The 20,188-nt window shown below is 38.0% G+C and overlaps 1 protein-coding gene across 5 annotated transcripts in view; it reads right to left on the minus strand.

The window, feature by feature from the left end:
- Positions 1-20,188, minus strand: part of NLGN1 (neuroligin 1) — a 1,028,692-nt gene that overhangs the window by 6,467 nt on the left and 1,002,037 nt on the right. For all 5 annotated transcript variants that reach the window (XM_045295071.1, XM_045295072.1, XM_030886969.2 and 2 more), the window contains one exon: positions 1,647-1,859. In XM_045295071.1, coding sequence (XP_045151006.1) covers positions 1,647-1,859 — 213 coding nt within the window. The remainder of the gene's footprint in view (positions 1-1,646; positions 1,860-20,188) is intronic.

Raw genomic sequence — 20,188 nt, forward strand, 5'->3', positions numbered from 1 at the left:
TATCTGAGGCTAAATGACCTTGAGAAGTCTACACAGACTTCCTAAAATTGATGTAGCTAAGTATTGGTATTTGTATAGTCCTAAGGCTAGAATAATCTAATCCTCTTAATTTAAAAAAGTCATTAAAAAGCAAGCCATTTAATTATAAACTTGAATTCTTATACAACTAGGGATGTTCAGATATGTCATTTTGTAATCTCAATAAGGATGCTACTAATATAAATTAGGTGTTATGTAAGCTATGTTGAGAAATTCAGCCTAAAATATTACATGATTCTTCCAATATATATTCATATAAATCTACTCATTTAATAATGTGTGACTCATTTAATAATTTATTCCTTAAAAAATTTAATCTGAATGTACCTTTGATATAAAAAACAAATATTTATGACAGGTACTCATTTCAGAGGATTCCATTTTATATATGCTCCATGAATTACACTTGATAATGTTGACACTTGATATGTATGCATATTAGAAAAAAGAAAATACAAGATAGTTTATCTTGATATATATGCTTATCTTTTTATCTACAATTTGGAAGAGAAAATATTTGCTTTTGTTGGCTTCTCCAACAAAACTCTTCTGTTCTTGTGGATATTAAAATTAATAATGTGGTTCTACACGAGACTAAACTCATGGTAAAATGGAAATATCTGAAGAACCACATGGTGACTTTTGGGCAAGCATGCTGGAAAAGGAATGTTATGGCCAGAAGATAGAGACAGAAGAATATTTCATTAATCTAAGCAGTCTCAGTTTTGCACGCTGCCTCATGAAGCTTTTTTCGGTGGGGGGGGGGCATAACACGTTTGTAATTGAAAAAATGTTTTTAAATCACAGAAAAATGTATTTTTCTTTTTAACCAAAAGCTCTACTACTAACTTCAATGCTTTGACAATTTTGGATCATGCATGCAGCTTAATCAAACACTCATTCTCAACGAGTGAAAGCACGTATTATCAGACACACTACCATACGACTTCTTCATTATCTTCACACTAATAAATGGTTCAAACTGTCTATTGTCTTGAAAGCAGGTCATATCTGATCCCTACCTAACAGTTCCTCTCTTTGATTTCGATTGCAGACTAAAGAGAGGACAGAACAGGGAACATCTTCGCTTAACCCAAGGATCATCACCCTTTGGAAGAAAGAGCTCTCCCAAACAAACCACCATTTGGCCATCGAGTCAGTTCTGACTCGTAGTGACTCAGTAGGACAGAGTAGAACTGTCGCCGAGTTTCCTAGGCTGTTCTCCGGACGGAAGCACACTGCCACATCTTCCTCCCTCAGAGCAGCGGGCGTTCCAAACCCTGACCTTGTGATTAATAGCTTTGCATTGAACACCTACCCCACGAGGGCTCTTTTAGAGGAAAGAAAAGTCACCCTTATTCTATTCTGAAGTCTGTTTGACAGGGCATTCTTACAAAGCTTCACAGGAGACACAGAAAGTGAGTTTGAGAAAAATTTAAACATGCATAGAAAAGCTGAAGAAACGTAGTTTTTTTTTTTTTTTAACAACGATTGAGTTCCAACTTAAACCCAGTTTGTACAGAGAACTATATACAGAGCATCACACACTACGGACTGTGGTGGCATGCAGACACCAAAATTGTCAAAATTTGCAACCTGCATAATACCTTTGGTTGAATTGCTCCAACGGTTACCTTCAGAATAATGGGATAAAGTCAGCAGATTGACACATGAGCCCCCAGCGCCAGATCCAAACACAGTGATTCTTAAGGGATCACCGCCAAAGAATCCAATGTTCTCACTAGTCCATCTTAAAGCCTGTATGAGATCAAGGAGTCCATAGTTTCCTTTTGCAGCCTGATCCCCTGTACTTAAGAAACCTGAAACATAGAAGTGGAAGAAAAACCAGAGAAGACCATTTAGAATCATCCTCTTTTTAGCATTGCCATTAATCAAAATGATAGCACTTAAATACAACAGAAAGCTGTGTTAGTAAAAGGGAGGCTAGTTTCAGTTCTATTGTAGAAACTGTTTTCCACTAGAACAAAATGATTTGATGTAGGAATAGCAGTAGTAACTACACTTGTAAAAGACCTTGAACTTCCCAAATGCTTCTTAGGTTGTCTAGGTAACAAGTAACAGAGGGCAGATAAAGGGAATGAAAACATTCTGAAAGGTCTCCAGCGAGCTGTGGCAGAGACCAAGCTCCTTGATGGAGATCTTTAGATATTATAATGGGAATTATGAGTACATGTATATTTGGCATCAAAGAGAGAATCAGCTCTCACGTCACTCATGGTCTTCTATGCTTGAATTTAAAGTATTTGTAGCAGGGTCACAGGACTAGAGAGAGCATAGCCCAAGTACTTTGCTAAGACTTGTGAAAGAGGTTTTATAAATTCCATGCAATTATATACAATATTTTTCATGGATATGCATATGTACATTTTTATTAATAGTAATTTTAAAAAACAGTTGCCATTGAGTTGTTTCCAATTCAGGATCAATGACTGATTTTTTTCAAAAAAATATGTTGTCAGGGCTTTCTTCCCAGATGCCTCTTGGTGGACTTGAACCTTTAATCTCTTGGTTAGCAGCCAAGTATAACAACTGTTTTTAAGCTTGAGGATTAAGAAATAACTACTGTGATTGATGTCATTTGGGACCACCTTCAGTTGGGATATTTTAAATACAAATATTTTCATCTGTTCAATATGTAAACGGTGTAGAATAGTCATAGGTGTTTGAAAAGTCCAGGTATATATTGTTTCTGTAATACTTGACTGAACACATACAGCCCTAGACTCTATTCTGACACAAAGTGAGCCTATAAAACAAAATAGAGCTGCCCCTGAGGGCTTCCAAGCAAGGCTGTAAACTCTGTGGAGGCTGAGAGCCACATGTCCCCCTGCAGGGTGGCTGGTGGGTTCCGATGGCTGAGCTTTTGGTCGCAATCAGGTACTTTAGACCCTGTACTGCTAGGGCTTCTTTTGCAGTGCTCGGGACCCCACCTTTCTGTGAATCTGATCAGGATGAGAGGCCTATGTTGAATAGCAGAGAGAATGGAGGTAGAGGAGGGGTTATAAGGACCTCAATTAACAACAAAGGATTAAAAAAAACATTGTGGTGTTAGCATTTATGTGACGCTTCTTGTTCATAGTCAGTATTAGTATAATTGGATTCCAGATATTTTCCAGAGTCATCGATGTCTTGAATTTCATAGAACAAACTGAAACTGTGTGGCCCTGTCTTACAATCTTGCTCTTTTTTCTTTTTCTTTTTTCATACTGTTTTATTAGGACCTAAACCAGACATCTTTAAGATGGACATTACAGTTCAGGGAAGAACCAAGATATAGCTTGAATAAGGCTTCATTCATTTTGCTGATTAAATTTTTTTTACAATGTGTAAAATAAACATCTACTTTATTTCTACATTAGTATACATAGAAAAATAAAAAATCGCCAAAGAATTTATGGACTGTATATTTCATAGAAAATATTTAGAAATGCATTACATGTAAATTAATTATAATAGGGAGTTGATTTCTAATATCAACAAATTTACTAAGCTAATTAAGAAAAAGAAATTTCAGGTGTATTCTCTTATTGCCAACCAATTGTAAAAAATAAGCATAATGGGTTAATACTTTTGAAGGAAATTACTTTATTCAATTTGAAATACACCTTTGTTTTAGATAAAATAATCCAGAAAATCAATTATAGTTGTAAAAAACAGGTTATGATAGTAGTATCTCTAAATTGAGTATGAGGTATATATGGACAAGGAATTCTCCAGCACTATTCTAGATACAACAGATGACTACATACATTTTCCTGAGTGATTTACTAAAATATGAAGAAATTATTATGATTAGGCTTTCTTTTTCTACAAGATTATAAACTCTACAAAACAGGCATACTCTAGTTCCTGTGTATGTGTGTGTTTGTGTGTGTTTTTTCTGCATAACAATGGGAACATTAAATGATCCTAGATATTGAGGCTAAATTTGCAAAGGTATTACTTAAACAACCTGCATTCAGTCACCCAATGCATGCAGAGACATGTTTAAAAAGTCTTATTGTAATAAACCCATGCTATATGAACTGGACAGAGAGTAGCAGTACTTTTTGGCCTGACCTCTTGTGTGTGAATGTTTATATGTATGTGTTCATATTTATATTTATATATGTATATATAAGTAAGCAAACATTATTGCTATAAAATCAAAGAAGCTTAAATAGAAATACCCAAATGTGCTGTTATTATTTCTCAACATATCTCCCATCTAGTTTTTCACATTTTTGAAAGTGGTATTTTTGTTTCTCTAACCTGTTCCCAAAGAATTCCATGCTTTTCATCTTACACCACATACAAATTGTAGGGCATTTTTCACCCTCCAGGGATTTAATTCATGTTCCTTTTCAATGTCTTTGAGTTTTGAGAACAACGAAATCTGAAACCATGCAATCAGGTCTATCTGGTGGATGGGATAAGATTTCTCAATGAAATTCTTGTAGGACAGCTCTTGGCATCCTCAAAGAATGAGCCAGTGCATTGCTGTGATAGACAAAGGAAAATTCCTCAGTACAACGTTCAATTTTCTTACAAATTAGCTTCTCAATTTTCTCAAAACTTCATAATAAGTCTCACTGATCATCTTCCGTCCTTCCATAAGCTTTATTAAGATTACTTTGGACACCCCCCAAACAATGGCAAGAACCTTTGGAGCTGACTTTTCTGCCTTGAATTGAACTAGTCCAGCAGATCCCCTCCAAAGCCTTTGTTTTGTTGGACTTTTATTTTGAAGGCACCCTAATGAGACAAAACGAATATATTGCTGAGAGAACTTGCCTGCAGCCACTCAGTGCACACAGAGGACAGAGTTAGACACCTTTTGTTTGGGATAAGCCCAGTCATGTAAGAAATGGAACCCTATTAGCACCACTTTTTTTTTACCAACCTCTACTAGAGAGTTGTTGAAAATAGCTCTGAGTCATCGATGCCCTATGAATAAGTATACAAAGCATCGCCTGGTCCTGGGCCGTCGCACCATTGTAGTTATGTTTGAGCTTGTTGCTGTGGCCACCGTACGAATCCATCCTCTGGGGCATCTTCCTCTCTTCCTCTGTTCTTTTCTCTTCTGAAAATCCGTTCCAAAAACAGGAGAAGGCTTTCCACCTGGATTCTAGCGAGATTCTGGCTGTATACAGATTTGTTTCAATACAGATTTGTTTGTGGTTCTGGCAGCCCATGGTACTTTCAATATTCTTTGTCCACACTATAATTCAGATGCATCGGTTCATTTGAGATTTTCCTTATTCACGGGCATATGAGGTGACTGAAAATACGATGGTTCCTTAAAGAGTTCTTTAACAACAGCTTGGCCCCGTGCCAAGCTTGACTGCTACTTTCTTGACTGCTACTTTCTTGACTGCTACTTTCTTGACTGCTACTTCTGTGAGCAGTAGATGTGAATGAAGCCCAAGCAACATGAAATCCATGGCAGATCCAATCTTTTCTCCTTTAATCATCATGTTGTTTGCTGGCTCAGTTGTGAGGATTTTGGCTCTTTTTCTTTGGTGTGTAATCCATATCGAAGGTTCTATTCTGTTATCATATATACATAAACAAAGAATATACACATATACATAACAAAGAACATAGATATATGTGTATGTGTGTATATATATATATATTTCTAGTGGTATGGTAGGTTATAATTTGGTCTGATAACTGAAAGGTCAGCAGTTTGACACTACCAATTAATTGCTCCTTGAGAGAAAAATGAGGCTTTCTACACCCACAAAGATTTTCAGTCTTGGAAACCCACAGACAGTTCTGCCTGTCTTTTGGGTTGCTAAGAGTCAGAATCAAACTGATGGCAGTTTGTATGTATTATTATGTATGTATTATATATAAAAATTATACATACACAAAATATGTACTATATACATGCATATATAATATGTAATATATAGTAGCAATGCTTTTATGTCAGTGTGTGCATATTTTATTACGTGTGTATTTAAATTATTCATTACTATGAAATCACAGAGTATCTTTGAGTTTTGAAATTGGAAAAAACTAAGAGAAAGGCAGTAAATCAAGTTACATCACTTCAGACATAGTAAAGTCCATGATTTCATGACTTCTTTGGGATTAAAGAGATCTTTAATGCTGTCTTAAAGCAGTATCTGGTAGTTCAGCTAAGGGCACAACATGAGGAAAGTTAAATAAATTGGCACTTCAGAAGAACAAAATACAAAGCAGTTTGCTAATTACCCAGATGGTACACACTGCTTCTACTCTTTATACCTTGCTATCCAGTGAAGTAGTGCTTTAAAATTATTTTTTTAGTTCACGTAGCTATTAGATGCATTAAAGCAGAATCGTTTCTAACCACCACTGTTGGAACTTTACATTTAACTGCACCAACTATATCAAGTTGTAAAATAAAACAAACAAAAAATTAAAAAAACAAATAAATAAACCTGCCTGTGTAGGGTTTCTGAGTCTAGGAACCTTTACTTGAATCGACAGACCAATCTTTCTCTTGCAGAGTAGCGGGTGGGTTTGAACTGCCCACATTGTAGATCGCAGCCCACTACTTAACCCACAGTACCACCCGGGACCCTTAATTCAGACATGTAGAAACTCAGTTTTGCAGAGACCTGGAAGTGCTGATAATCTAACTGATTACTTTGGGGAAGAACATATTCTCCTTATTGTCATTACATCAGTCTTAATAGATGGTCTAAATTTACCTGGACGGTCTCCGTCTTTGTTATAAACTCCTTTGCTGTTTTAGAGAACTCCCAGTGCCATAGTGGATTGCAAATTGGACTGCTAACCCCAAAGTCAATCGTTCGAACCTATCACCTACTCCATGGGGAAAAGATGAGGTTTCCTGTTGCACCTGAAGATTCACAACCTCAGGCAGTTCACCCCTCCCATATAGGATCACCAAGAGTCAGAATCCAACATATGAAAGCAAATATTTTTAGTTATTATAGTTTCTAGCTGGAGGAGGATGTGGTAGTTTGCTTCTCTTAACATTTAAAGCCTTAGACACCCTAGAGGACATTTCTACTTTGTCCTGGAGCAGCGGTTCCCAACCTTCCTCAGGCCCCGACCCTTTCAGACAGGTCTTCATGTGGTGGGGACCCCCAACCAGAACATTATTTTCATAACTACCTCATACCTGTCGTTTTGCTACTGTTGTGAATCGGGTGACCCCTGTGAAAGGGCCGTTCGACCCACAGGTTGAGAATTGCTATGACCTATAGGATCACTCTGAGTTGGAGCCAATTAAAAGCAGTGTGTCACTGTTGGTATTTTTTTTAAACTAATTGACGCCCCAAGTAACATATTGAACTTATTATTTTGACCTTGAATACCATAAAAGCAAACTTTTTTTCTTTTATGGGAAGGAATCAGCTGAACTATCCAGAAAAATAATCAGCTAATTTTCTTGATTCATGAATATAAATTTAAAATTGGGATTAAGCTATGAATTAGTGTGCAGATCCATTTATCCATTACAAATGCTATTAAATTGTTTTGATATAATTTATTTAATTTTATTTTTATATCTTAAAACCATTTCCAACTTTTGGGCCTACATGGAACTCGGTTCTTCTTGTCTGATTAAATTTAGTGAGCAGGCAGATAAAGACTCAATGTGATGTTTGCCTAGTCAAACCAGTAGGATTACTTTTAAATTTCAAACCTGAATGCACTGCCATCAAATCTATGCTGACTGATAGTGACCCTACAGGGTGGGATAGAACCGTACTTGTGAGTTTCTGAGACTGATGCTCTGTAAGAGAGAGTAGAATGCCAGTCTTTCTCCTAGCCGAGGGGCTGGTGGTTTCGAACTACTGATCTTGTGACTTGCAACCCAATTGCATAAACATTACGTGTTAGGGAAATCAAGCAAGTGCACATGGCCCTAAGCCCTTGGAATGGAAAAATGTAGATTAGGACTAAAATAAATTGGTGAAGGGGTAAAGAAATACAAATACGTAATGCAGTCCAGGTATTTCCTTGGTCAATTGAAGTACACTTCACTCAGCCTCTCATAAACAGATTGTAAAGAGTGCTCATCAGACCATCAATTGCACCTTGTGAGTCCTGGTTGAAGGTGAAGAAAAAAAGTCCATGAGATCTAAACTATGATCTAAAGAACACACCAGAAATGTATTTAATGCATTCAACACTAATGAGAGAACATCGGATGAGCTGTGGGAGGACATCATGAACATGATCCACAAAGAGACAAAAGGTCTTAAAAAGAGGAAAAAAAGAAAACATCAAAGTGGTTATCATGAGAAGAGACTCTTCAACCTGCTCTTCGTCTGGAGCAGCAAAGGCAAATGGATGATGAAGTCAAACAGCTGAACAGAAATTTCAAAGGGCAGCTCACGAAGACAAAGTAAAATACTATGAGGAAATGTGCAAAGACCCAAAGTTAGAAAGACAAAACCTAAGAACATGCTAGCATACCTTAAACTGAAAGAACTCAAGGAAAAAAAGCCTCATGTTACAATACGGAAAGATTCAATGGGCAAAATATTAAATGATGCAGGAAGCATCAAAAGAAGATGGAAGGAATGCACAGAGTCACTGTGTCAAAAATGGCTAGTTGACATTCAACCCTTTCAAGAGGTAGAATGGGGTCAAGAACCAGTAGTACTGAAGGAAGAAATCCAAGCTACACTGAAGGCATTAGCCAAAACCAAAGCTCCAGGAAGGGAGGGAATACCAACTGATATGTTTCTGCACTGGAAACATTCACTAGTCTGTGCCAAGAAATTGGGGGGACTGGCGGAAAGATCCATTTTTGTACATATGACAAAGAATGGTGACCCAACCAAAACCCAGACAAAAAACCCAAAACAAAGTCACTGCCATCAAGTCAGTCTTGACTCATCGTGACCTTCCAGGTCAGGGTAGAAAGGCCCCTGTGGGGTTTTGAGATTGTGATTCTTTTTTTTTTAAATCATTTATTAGGGGGTCATACAACTCTTATCACAATCCATACACACATCAATTGTGTAAAGCGCATTTGTACATTCATTGCCCTCATCATTCTCAAAACATTTCCTCTCCACTTAAGCCCCCGGCATTAGGTCCTCATTTTTCCCCTCCCTCCCCGCTCTCCCCCCTCATGAGCCCTTGATAATTTATAAATTATTATTTTGCCATGTCTTGCCCTGTCCAACGTCTCCCTTCACCCACTTTTCTGTTGTCCATCCCCCAGGGAGGAGGTCACATATAGATCCTTGTAATCGGTTCCCTCTTTTCAACCCACTCTCCCTCTACCCTCCCAGTATCGTCACTCACACCACTGGTCCTGAAGGGATCAGCCACCCTGGATTCCCTGTATTTCCAGTTCCTATCTGTACCAGTGTATATACTCTGATCTAGCCAGACTTGCAAGGTAGAATTCGGATCATGATAGTGGGGGTGGGGAGGAAGCATTTAGGAACTAGAGGAAAGTTGTATTTTTCAGAGACTACTGTGACTCTTTATAGGACTAGAAACTTATCTTTCTCCCACATAGCAACTTCTGACCTCACAGTTAGTAGCCCAATGCATAACTAACCACTCCACTGCCAGGGATCCTAGGTGGCCCAAGAGAAGGCACAGATTCTAGAACATATCATTCATATCCTATGCAAGTAAAATTTTGCTGAAGATCATCCAACAGTTACATCAGTACATTGAGAGGGAGTGGCCAGAAATTCAGACTGGATTCAGAGAGGATGTGGAAAAAAAGATATCATTGTTGATATCTGACAGATCTTGGCTAAAGCAGTGAATACCAGGAAGATGTTTCCTTGTGCTTTATTGATTATGAAAGGCATTCAATGGTGTGGACCATAACAACGTTTCAAAAGAATGGGAATTCCAGAACACTTCATTGTGCCCATGTGGAACCTATATGTGGATTAAGAGGCAGTTGTGTGAACAGAACAAAGGAATACTACATAGTTTAAAATCTGTGTGTCAGTGTTATATCTCTCACCATGTTTATTCAGTCTATATGCTGAGCAAATAATCAGAGAAGCTGGACTGGGTGAAGAAGGTAATATCAGAATTGGAGCAACGCTATTAACAACTTGCAATATGCAGATGTCACAACCTTGCTTGCTGAGAGGAGGAGGAATTGAGGCACTGACATCAAGAATTGTCACCTTCAATATGAATTACAACTCAATATAAAGAAAGCCCAAATCCTCTGGACCAATAGGTAACATCATGATAATTGTAGAAAAGGTTGAAGCTGTCAAGAACCTAGTCTTCCTTGGATCCACAATCAAGAGATCAAACAATACATTACATTAGGTAAATCTGCTGTACAAAAACTTTTAAAACTTTTGAAAAGCAAGGATGTTACTTCTAGGACATAGGTGCACTTGACCCAAGTCAAGGTATTTTTCAAATGCCTCATACACATGGGAATGTTGGGCATTGAGTCAGGAAGACCTAAGAATAATCGATGCGTTTGAATGATGGTGTTGACTAAGGATATTGATGGGACCGTGGACTGCCAAAAGGGAAAATAAATCTTGTCTTGGAAGAAGATCATCCAGAATGTTCCTTAGAAGCAAGGATGAGGAGACTTCATCTCACTTACTTTGGACATGTCCCTGGAAAAGGACAGACCAATCCCTGGAAAAGGAGAGACCAGTCCTTTGATCATGCTTGGTAAAGTAGAGGGTGAACGAAATAGAGCAACATTCTTGACAAGATAGATTTGACACAGTGGCTACAAGAATAGGCTCAGACCTGGGGACACTTGTGAGGATGGCACAGGACTCTATGGTTTCATTCGGCTCTCAGTAGGGCTGCTATGGGTCAGTACCAACTCGAGGGCACCTCACAACAATAAAAAGGCTATGGAAGAACTGAGTTCAATGATCAGTGAACAGCCCAACTCTTGACTGGCTAACTTCCCACTCCGTTCTGTTACAGTACAAACTTACATGCAATATTTTGAAATATTTTAAAAAAGTAAACAGGAGGCTTCTTAGGAAAGCACACACAAAAAAAGTAAAACTAAAAGGATTAAAGGAGGAACCTGGAACTAGTAAATAATCAGATTCTTTACATTTGAGATGATACGTCCGTGATCCTATACTGTGATTGTAATTTCGTTCCTGTCTTGTGTGTGTGTGTGTGTGTGTGTGTGTGTGATTTTAAATGTCTGTGGGCTTAATTTCTGGAAACATTAAATTTAATGGAATTTTTTAGTGTCTATCTTATTTATGCAGGCTATAAAAGAAGTAGGAAAAATGGCAGTGTTTATCAATGCTGTTGCTTGGATACAAATGATTGCGGTTGGCTCTTGGAGCCAAATTGATAAGTTCATTGAAATCGAGACCATACTGAGCATAAAAGAGTCAGCTTTGCAGACATGAGACTTTGAATGATAGTGAGACATCCTTCCAGGGACTTGGGAATATGGATCAGAAAAATAGCTCATTAAGGATTTTACATTTTAAACATAAAAGGATTTAAAACTGTGGATTAAATGTCAAATCCTCCTAGCAAAAAATCCAATTGGAAATCCCATGTGCTAACTCTCTTGATCTTTTCACTTGCCAAGTCCAGTCTGTTCTGCATTCTCTTTCTTGTTTCCCACCTCATCTCACTTAGTTCTTTACAAAATCTTCTTTGGTGGACCAGTGAAATCCTTCTGAGTCACTCAACCCCTAAGTGCAGCAAACTGGTCCATCTTCCATTTTTTTTCCCCACTGTTGTTTTGCTTTTGATTTTAATCCATTTTTTCAGAATGTAGATCATGACAGAAAGAAATCCGTTCATGATGTGGTTAACACAGACTCATGTACTCCATTTTTAATAGTCCCAAGATACGGTGGAAAAGGTCATTCTTGACCCAGCTCCCACAGCCAACCCTAACCCCAGCCACTACTTGGTCCTCCAGTGCTCAAGCCTGCTAGTATGCCCACTTTTTGGTCTGCAGGTCAAGAAAGTTTCGTCAATTTTCCCCGATTTAGGTTATTGTCCCAATCTTACCTATTGTAATCTAAGCAACAAACGTTGTAGCAAAACTGACAAACTGTATGTCTTCTGAAGAAACAATGAAGTAAAAAGTAAAATTCTCCCTTTCTAAAGGGCTACTGAGAGAAAAGAAATGATATTACAAACATATACAATTTTTCTGATGCTGTAAAAATGTACCTGGTGATGTCACTGCACAGTTTAACGTGCAGTATACTTTTGAGTGAGTTATACTACTATCATCTTTAGGGACACCCATATCTAGAGACATGAAACGAAAAGAAAAAAAAAAGCCTCTAAATAGTTCCAGGTCTGTCAGTTGACCTTTATGAACGTTTTCTGATTAAGTCTGATGAGGTGCCAAGCCCCGCCCCTGAAGTCTATTTTGGGGTTTCCCCGGGGACTTCATTGCTTTGCTCCCCTTGCTGCTCTGTTGCGCCCCCTTCAGGTTTCATGCTGGTGTGAGGGGTTCAGACTTGGCACAATTCCCGCACTGTGTTTCCACCCTTGGCCCGTAGTGAAATGGATCAGTGAGGGGAGGTCCTGTCTCCTGGTGGAGCCAGCCCTATGGTCCTCTGTGTGCATTGGCTGCTCTGAGCAGGAATATTGTCCTCGGGGCTTGGTGGTTCCGGTTGCGGTCCTTCTCTCTCAGTTTGCTCCTTTGTGCTCTGAGTAGACCCACCCCTCTCCCCGAGCTGTTTCTCCAGCGCTGCTCTCTGCAGTGCATTTTCTGTGGAGGGGTCCATGCAGCTGGGATTGGGCCAGCCCCGCAGACCTCTCTGTTGGTTCAGGGCTTCATGCAGGTGTGTTGCCTTCACGTTTTGGAGCACCAGGTTGAAGTCTGGTTCTTCCACGGTGGCATTTTTCCCCTCTGGAGGGGCTGGTGAGTCTGGACTGCCAACCCTTCAGCTGAGCAGTTTAACCACTGAGCCACCACAAGTCAATTTTTTTTCCACAAGCCAATTTTTAACACACAATTTAATGTATGTTGGGAAAAAAATGCTTTGTTTTTCAGCAAATAAAACAGACTTTTACTCATCACTACATTTCATTAAAAAACCCAAAAAAACTAAAGAGCCCTCATGGCCCAGTGGTCAAAGTGTTCAGCTGCTAAACCAAAAAAAGAAAAAACTAAACTAAATAAAACTTAGTTCCATTTTTAATTGAAAATATTTAAATTCCGATGGTTTAAAAGAAAAGAAAAACCTAAGGAAAAGTTAAATTTATGTACGTAAGCAGTAGAGGTAAGCTTACACGAAAGGTTTTAAAACTGTTGTATAGATTACTAGGTAGAAAGACTTCAAAATGCATGTTTTCATCACACAGGGAGGGTGCTTGCTATGACATAAACAAATTTTAAGGAATCCTATTATTAACCATAAAAAATGTTGTGTTGAGAGTATGTAACTTCTTTTTTCTTACTTTCACACGGTAATTTTATCATCTGCTTGTGATTCTTACATGAAACAAATAGTAATTTAATTAAAAAAATTGTTAATATAAAAGCTTTAATTATAAAGAAAAGCCATTTTCTTCATTGATATAATTTTGAACTGATGGGTTCTAATCTCCTTCTAGGGAGTATAACTTCTTACGACTATTACTTATTTTGCTGCTCAAATGATCTCCAGTGTGGTCCATAGGAGCCGCTCCAAGCTGAGTCCGGATTCATTTGGACATGTTACCTTCCGGACTGAGTAATTTGGCAAAAATCTTCTAACTCATAGTTGGGGATTTGGGGTTCATTTGTGTGGCTCAAATTTTAGAGAGCTTATGCAAAACATGTATAAAAGTGCACAAGATATACTCTGTTAGTAATTAGAAAAACAAACAAAAAACAATGGAAGCTAAATTTTATTCCTAAATTTTTAGTCTAAGAATGTCAGATCTGTTTTAAAATGGCAAGAGATGCAAGTCTGGCTAGACCAGAGGATGTACACTGGTACAGATAGAAACTGGAAATACAGGGAATCCAGCGTGGATGAGCCCTACAGGACCAGTGGTGTGAGTGGCGATACAGGGAGGGTAGAGGGAGAGTCGGTAGGAAAGAGGGAACCGATGACAAGGAACGATATGTGACCTCCTTCCTGGGGGACGGACAACAGAAAGACGTAGGACAGGGCAAGATATGATAAAATAACAATTTATAAACTATCAAGGGCTCATGAGGGAGGGGGGAAAGGGGAGGGAGGTGAAAAATGAGGACCTAATGCCGGGGGGCTTAAGTGGAGAGGAAATGTTTTGAGAATGATGAGGATAATGAATGTACAAATGCGCTTTACACAATTGATGTGTATATGGATTGTGATAAGAGTTGTATGAGCCCCTAATAAAATGATTAAAAAAAATAAAATAAAAAGAAGCAATCGTGGCTAAAAATAAATAAATAAATAAATAAATAAATAAGTAAAATGGCAAGAGAATGAGGTAAAACCACTAATCTTGAGCAACACTAAACAATTTCATAAACACTTAACAATGACACATAAAAGCAAACAGACCAAACTCACTGCCATTGAGTTGCTACCAACTCAGAGAGCCCCCACAGGGCAGGGTAGAACTGGCTCTGTGGGTTTCTGAGATGGTAACTTTTCACAGGAATAGGAAGCCCTATCTCTTCCCACTGGAGGGCTGGTGGTTTTGAGCTATTGACTTTGAGGATGTCAGCCCAATCAGGATCCACTACGTCACCAGGGCTCCTCCTGACATGCAAACAAACACAACCACAAATCAATAGTCAATGTATCATTGACTCTAGTTACAAATATTCATAAGGCACTAATATTTTGTAGATCATAGAAATAGCATGATCACACAAATTACTTAATAATGCTTTGATGAAAACATTTTAAAAATAAAGGCAAGGAGAAAGGCAGGGAACAACTCCTTCCTGGACACGTCACATGCACTCTGAAATTGGGAAGATGGAGAAGAGACAGACCAGATAGCTTAGCACCCAATTTCTGGTCTTACCTTCATTTTAGCTCTTTACACAATGTGTCATCATTGTTGAATTGGCTTATCTTCTACATAAAGACCACTTTTGTTTAGGCTGTCTTTATGTGCCTGACATCTAGCACAATCCTTCCTGCTTAATCACCATTGAATAAGTACTCTAGTAATCTAAAATGTTCTTTTTAAATCTCAGAGTTGTAAATATACTTTGGACATTCCAGCGAGAGGGAGCCTGGTTTGATTCCATCACTTCACCCTTGATCCATAGATACTTTCCTGTAGAGTGCCACTGCTATTTGGCATGCTTAATATAAAATATTATCAGTCTGCAGCTTTGATTGGAAATATTATCCACTGGAAAAAAATTTCAAACAAAGTTAAGATAGCTTTCTCTAAACTGTTAGATTTTGCAAATTTTTTCCAAGTACAAATTGCCATTGAGTTTTAATTATTGCTTTAATTTTATCCCCAGATTGAGCACAAAGGTACACATATAACTACCATCAAGTCCATTTGACTCATACTAACCCCAAAGGATAGAGTAGAACTGCTCTCCAGAGTTCCTGAGGCTGTTAATTTTTAAGGAAGCCGATTGCTACATCTTTCTCTTGCAGGTTTCAAATCAACCAAGGTCTTACCCAGTACACCAGTGGAGTTCTTCGTAGGTGTGCAGTCAATACTTATGGAACTAAAGGTGACTATTTTTAAGCACTCCACTAGCCTGTCTGTTTGTTGTACTTTGGTGGATTGTCTGTTGCTGTGATGCTGGAAATGATGCCACTAGTATTTCAAATACCACCAGGGTCCCTTATGGTGAACAGGTCGCAGTAAAGTTCCTAGACTAAGAACAGACTATGAAGATGTTCCCCTTCTGAAAGCTTAGGCACTAAAAACAATATGAATAGCAGTAGAATAGTGTCTGATACATTGCTGGTTGATGAGGCCCTCAAGTTGGAAGGAACTCTAAAGATGACTGAGGAAGAGTTGCCTCCTCAAAGTAGAGTCAACCTTAATGAAATGGACAGAGGAAAACTTTGAGGATCTTAATTTGCTGATGGAGTATGACTCAAAGTGAGAAGACACAGCTGTGTCATACATCATTAATAATTGGAACCTGAATGTATACAACATGATTCTAGGAAAATTGAAGTCATCAAAAATGAAATGGAACACATATAGATTGATATCTTAGGCATTAGTGAGCTGAAATGGACCGGTACAGACTATTTTCAATCAGACAATCATATGGCTTACTATGTTAGAAAGTCAAATTCAAGAAGAATGGCATTACATTTATCACCACGAATAACCTTTTCAAGATCTATCTTGCAGTGCAATGCTGTCTGCAATAGGATAGTATCTATACCCCTGCAAAGAAGACCAATTAATGCAATTACTATTCAGATTTTTACACAAGTACTAAGGCCAATGATGAAGAAATTGAAGAATTCTACCAATCTCTAGAGTCTGAAATTGATCAGACACACAATCATGATGCGTTGATAACTTTTGGTGATTGAAATGTGCAAGTTGGAAATAAGAGGAAAGGACAATATGGGGAAACTCTGGCCTTGGTGACAGCAATGAAGCCAAAGATCACATGACAGAATTTTGCAAGATTCATATCTTCTTCACAGAAAATACATTTTTCCATAGTATAAATGGTGACCACATATATGGGCCTTGTCAAATGGGATGCATAGGAATCAAATTAACTATAACTGTGGGAAGGAGTGATAGAGAATCTCAATCTCCTCAGCCAAAACACGGTAGGAGACTGACTGACTGTGGAACAGACCATCAGTTGATCGAATGCACATTCAAGTAAAAGCTGAAGAAAATGAAAACAAGCCATTGAGAACCAAAATATAACCTTGATTATAGAGTCATTTAGAGTCATCTCAGGAACAGGTGTGATGCAGTGAGCACTGAGTGCAGAGACCACACGAACTGTAGGATGACATCAAGAGCATCATGCGTGAAGAATCCAAAGGTCCTGAAAATGATAGGAAAGAAAGAACTACAATGAATGGCAGATAAGACTTTGAAATTTGCTCTAGAGCCCAGAGTGGCTAAAGATAACGGAAGAAATGACGAAGTTAAAGTAAATGGACGAAAATCCCAAAAGGCAGCTCTGGAAGACAAAGGAAAGCCTCATGAAATGTATAAAAATCTTCCATCAGAAACAAAAAAAGGGGAAGAATATGCTCATACTATCTCAAGCTGGAAGAAATGAAAAAAAAATCAAGCCTTGAGTTAAAACATTGAAGAATTCTAAGGCCATAGTGTTGAATGCTGCAGGAAGCATCAGAGAATAAGGCAAGAAAAAAAACAGAGTGACTATCCAAAACAAGGCAAAAAAAAGAACTACTCAACAGTCAAACATTTCAAGAGGTAGCATATGATCAAGAACCAGAGGTAGTGGTCCCAGCTCCACTGAAGGCATTCACAGAAGTGAAAAACAAGACTGTGGTCATTGATGGAATACTAAATAAAATGTTTCAAAAGAGTAATGTACCGCCGGAAGCACTCAAACATTTGGCAAAGAAACCTGAAAGATAGCTACGAGGCCAACCAGATGGAAAATATCCACCTTATTGCCCATTCCACAAAGAATGAGCTATCAGAAGGAAGAAATTACAGAAAAATATCATTGATATAGCATGCAAATATAATGTAAAGATAGCTATAGAAGAATATTGGCAAGAAGCTCTCAAAAATTGAAGTGGTATTCAAAAGAGATGTGTAATAAGGGATATTAATGCTGAAATGAGAAAGATCTTGACTGACAGCAGAGAATACCAGAAAGATGTTTATTTGTTTTCTATTGATTATGTAAAGGCTCTTGACTATGTAAATCATAACAAATGATCTATAACATGGAGAATAATGAGAATTCCAGAACACTTTTCTGTGTTCAGGTGGAACCTAGGTGTAAACCAAAAAGTGGTCATTTGGAATGGGGTGGTACATATTTTAAAACTAGGAAAGGTTCGTGTCAGGGTTTTATCTTTTTACTCTATTTATTCAATCCACATATTGAGGAAATAATCCCAGAAGCTTGACCAGATGAGGAAAAACAAGATTGGAGAAAGGCTCACTAACAACCTGGGATATACAGAGTACAACCTTACTTGTTGAAAGCTCCGATAACTTGAAGCACTTGAAGAGAATGAAGATCAAAGACTACAGACTTCAGCCTGAATTGAACTCGGTATAAAGAAAACCCAAATTCTCCTACCAGGACCAATAGATAACATCCTGCTAAATGAAGACAAGATTGAAATGGTCAAGGATTTCATTTTACTTGGACCCACAATCAATGGTTATAGAGCACCTGCTGAGCAAACAAAAAATGTATAGCATTGGGAAAGTCTTCTCCACAAGACAATTTTAAAATATTAAGAATCAAAGATGTCACTTGGAGAACTGAGCTGAGCCTGTCTCAAATCATATTTCCGATGGCCTCTTAGGTATGTGAAAGCTGGACAAATAAAAAGAAAAAATGATGCCTTAGATTTATGCTGTTGCTGGAGAATAGTATAAGCCCTGAGCCTACCAGAAGAACAAACAGAGCCGTGTGGAAGGAAATACCACAAGGTCACAAGAACATTCCTTAGGAGCTAAGATGAAGAAACTTTGTCTCGAGTACTTGAGAAACGTTTTCAAGAGAGACCAGTCCCTGGCAATGGTCATCATGCTCAGTAAACTTGAGGGTCACCAAAAATATATCTATATCTATATATCTATATCTATATATATAAATAAAAAAGGATGATCCTCAATGAGATGGATTGACACAGTGGCTGCCACATGGACTCAAACGTAACAGTCATGAGGAGGAGGAGGTAAGACAGGCCATGTTTCATGTTATTGGACATAGGATTGCTGTGCTTTAGAATTAACTTATTGGCCCCTAACAATAACATTTCAACTTATCTTTCTTGCAGAGAAAAATAGAAATCCATAAAACATTAGAGAATTATTTTTTTCTTAAGTACAATCTAAATATCTATCTATCTATATTTATATTTGGACTGCCTTGCATTTACAAATATGGGAAAAGGAAGGACCATTCCTAACACTATGTAGACAAACTCACTTAGACATAAAACAAATTTTATATTAATAAACAGAGTGATAGCAATGCATTTATTCTTTTTTAACTCACATATATATATGGTTAGAGCCTTAATACTTGGATTCAAAGGTAAAAACCGAAGAAGGTCTAAATATTCTATGCCAGATGCTATAGAGAGTTAAGTAGAAAGAGGAAATGTTTCAGGCCAGAAGCAATATAATCTATCATATACATATTTTTAATTACATTAATCTACTACCTAATTATCAGCTCTCTGATGAAATTTATGATTGCAGCTTTTCATTCCCCCAAATTTATGATTGCAGCTTTTCATTCCCCCAATTTTAAATTAACAATTATTTAAAAGAAAACAACTTCCCTTAGGAATTGCCAATGACTGACACGCTTGTGAACGCTATGTTAGATCTATAATATGGTACATATTTTGCTGCAGTTGCCAGCATACATAAAGGTAGTAGACCAGGGAATCCAACCTATCCTAAGGCAAACCATTAACTCCAGTGATCACCGTAGCAGCACCGGCAGCTAGCTTCAGCTAGTCTTATTTGCTAATGCCAAAGGGATATATGATAGATTTTAATTAGCTGTTAACAATTAATCCACCCAGTATTGATAATTGGAAATAATTTTTTTCTTTGGAGTTCTAATCAAGTCTAAGTAGCACAGTGGTATTGACCTCTGCAATCCTTTAGAAGTGTTGGCAGGAGCCCCAAATCTATTGTTGTGTTAACTACTGAAGGCTCACCAAGGAGGAAATTATTCATGTAACTTGGCCTTCAGTTAGAGACATTTGTCAGATTTTCCCCTAGCCCTGCAATTCCTTCAGTAGCTAATATGGATCTTCAACTCAGAGGGTCATAGAATGGTGTGCAATAGCGAAGGAAATATTGAAACAAGTAGAAGGTCAATTTCAAAGAAGCAGTGAACTGAATCTTCCCAGGGGTGTCCTCACATGAAGCTCAGATTTGTAATTGAAAATAAATCTTTCATGTCTGGGTGACAAGGATGCGGCCCTGTCCTGGGTGCAGTTTTCACTAAGCATTCTATTTTCCAACTGGAAGTCACTGTCCTTTTCAGCAGGTTTGACCTGCAATGCCACAGTCGGAGGTTGGCTGCCAA

This window comes from Echinops telfairi, unplaced genomic scaffold (assembly GCF_000313985.2).
Source record: "Echinops telfairi isolate 266 unplaced genomic scaffold, ASM31398v2 ScPeMD7_4225;HRSCAF=4972, whole genome shotgun sequence".
In the NCBI taxonomy this organism is placed as follows: Eukaryota; Metazoa; Chordata; class Mammalia; order Afrosoricida; family Tenrecidae; genus Echinops; species Echinops telfairi.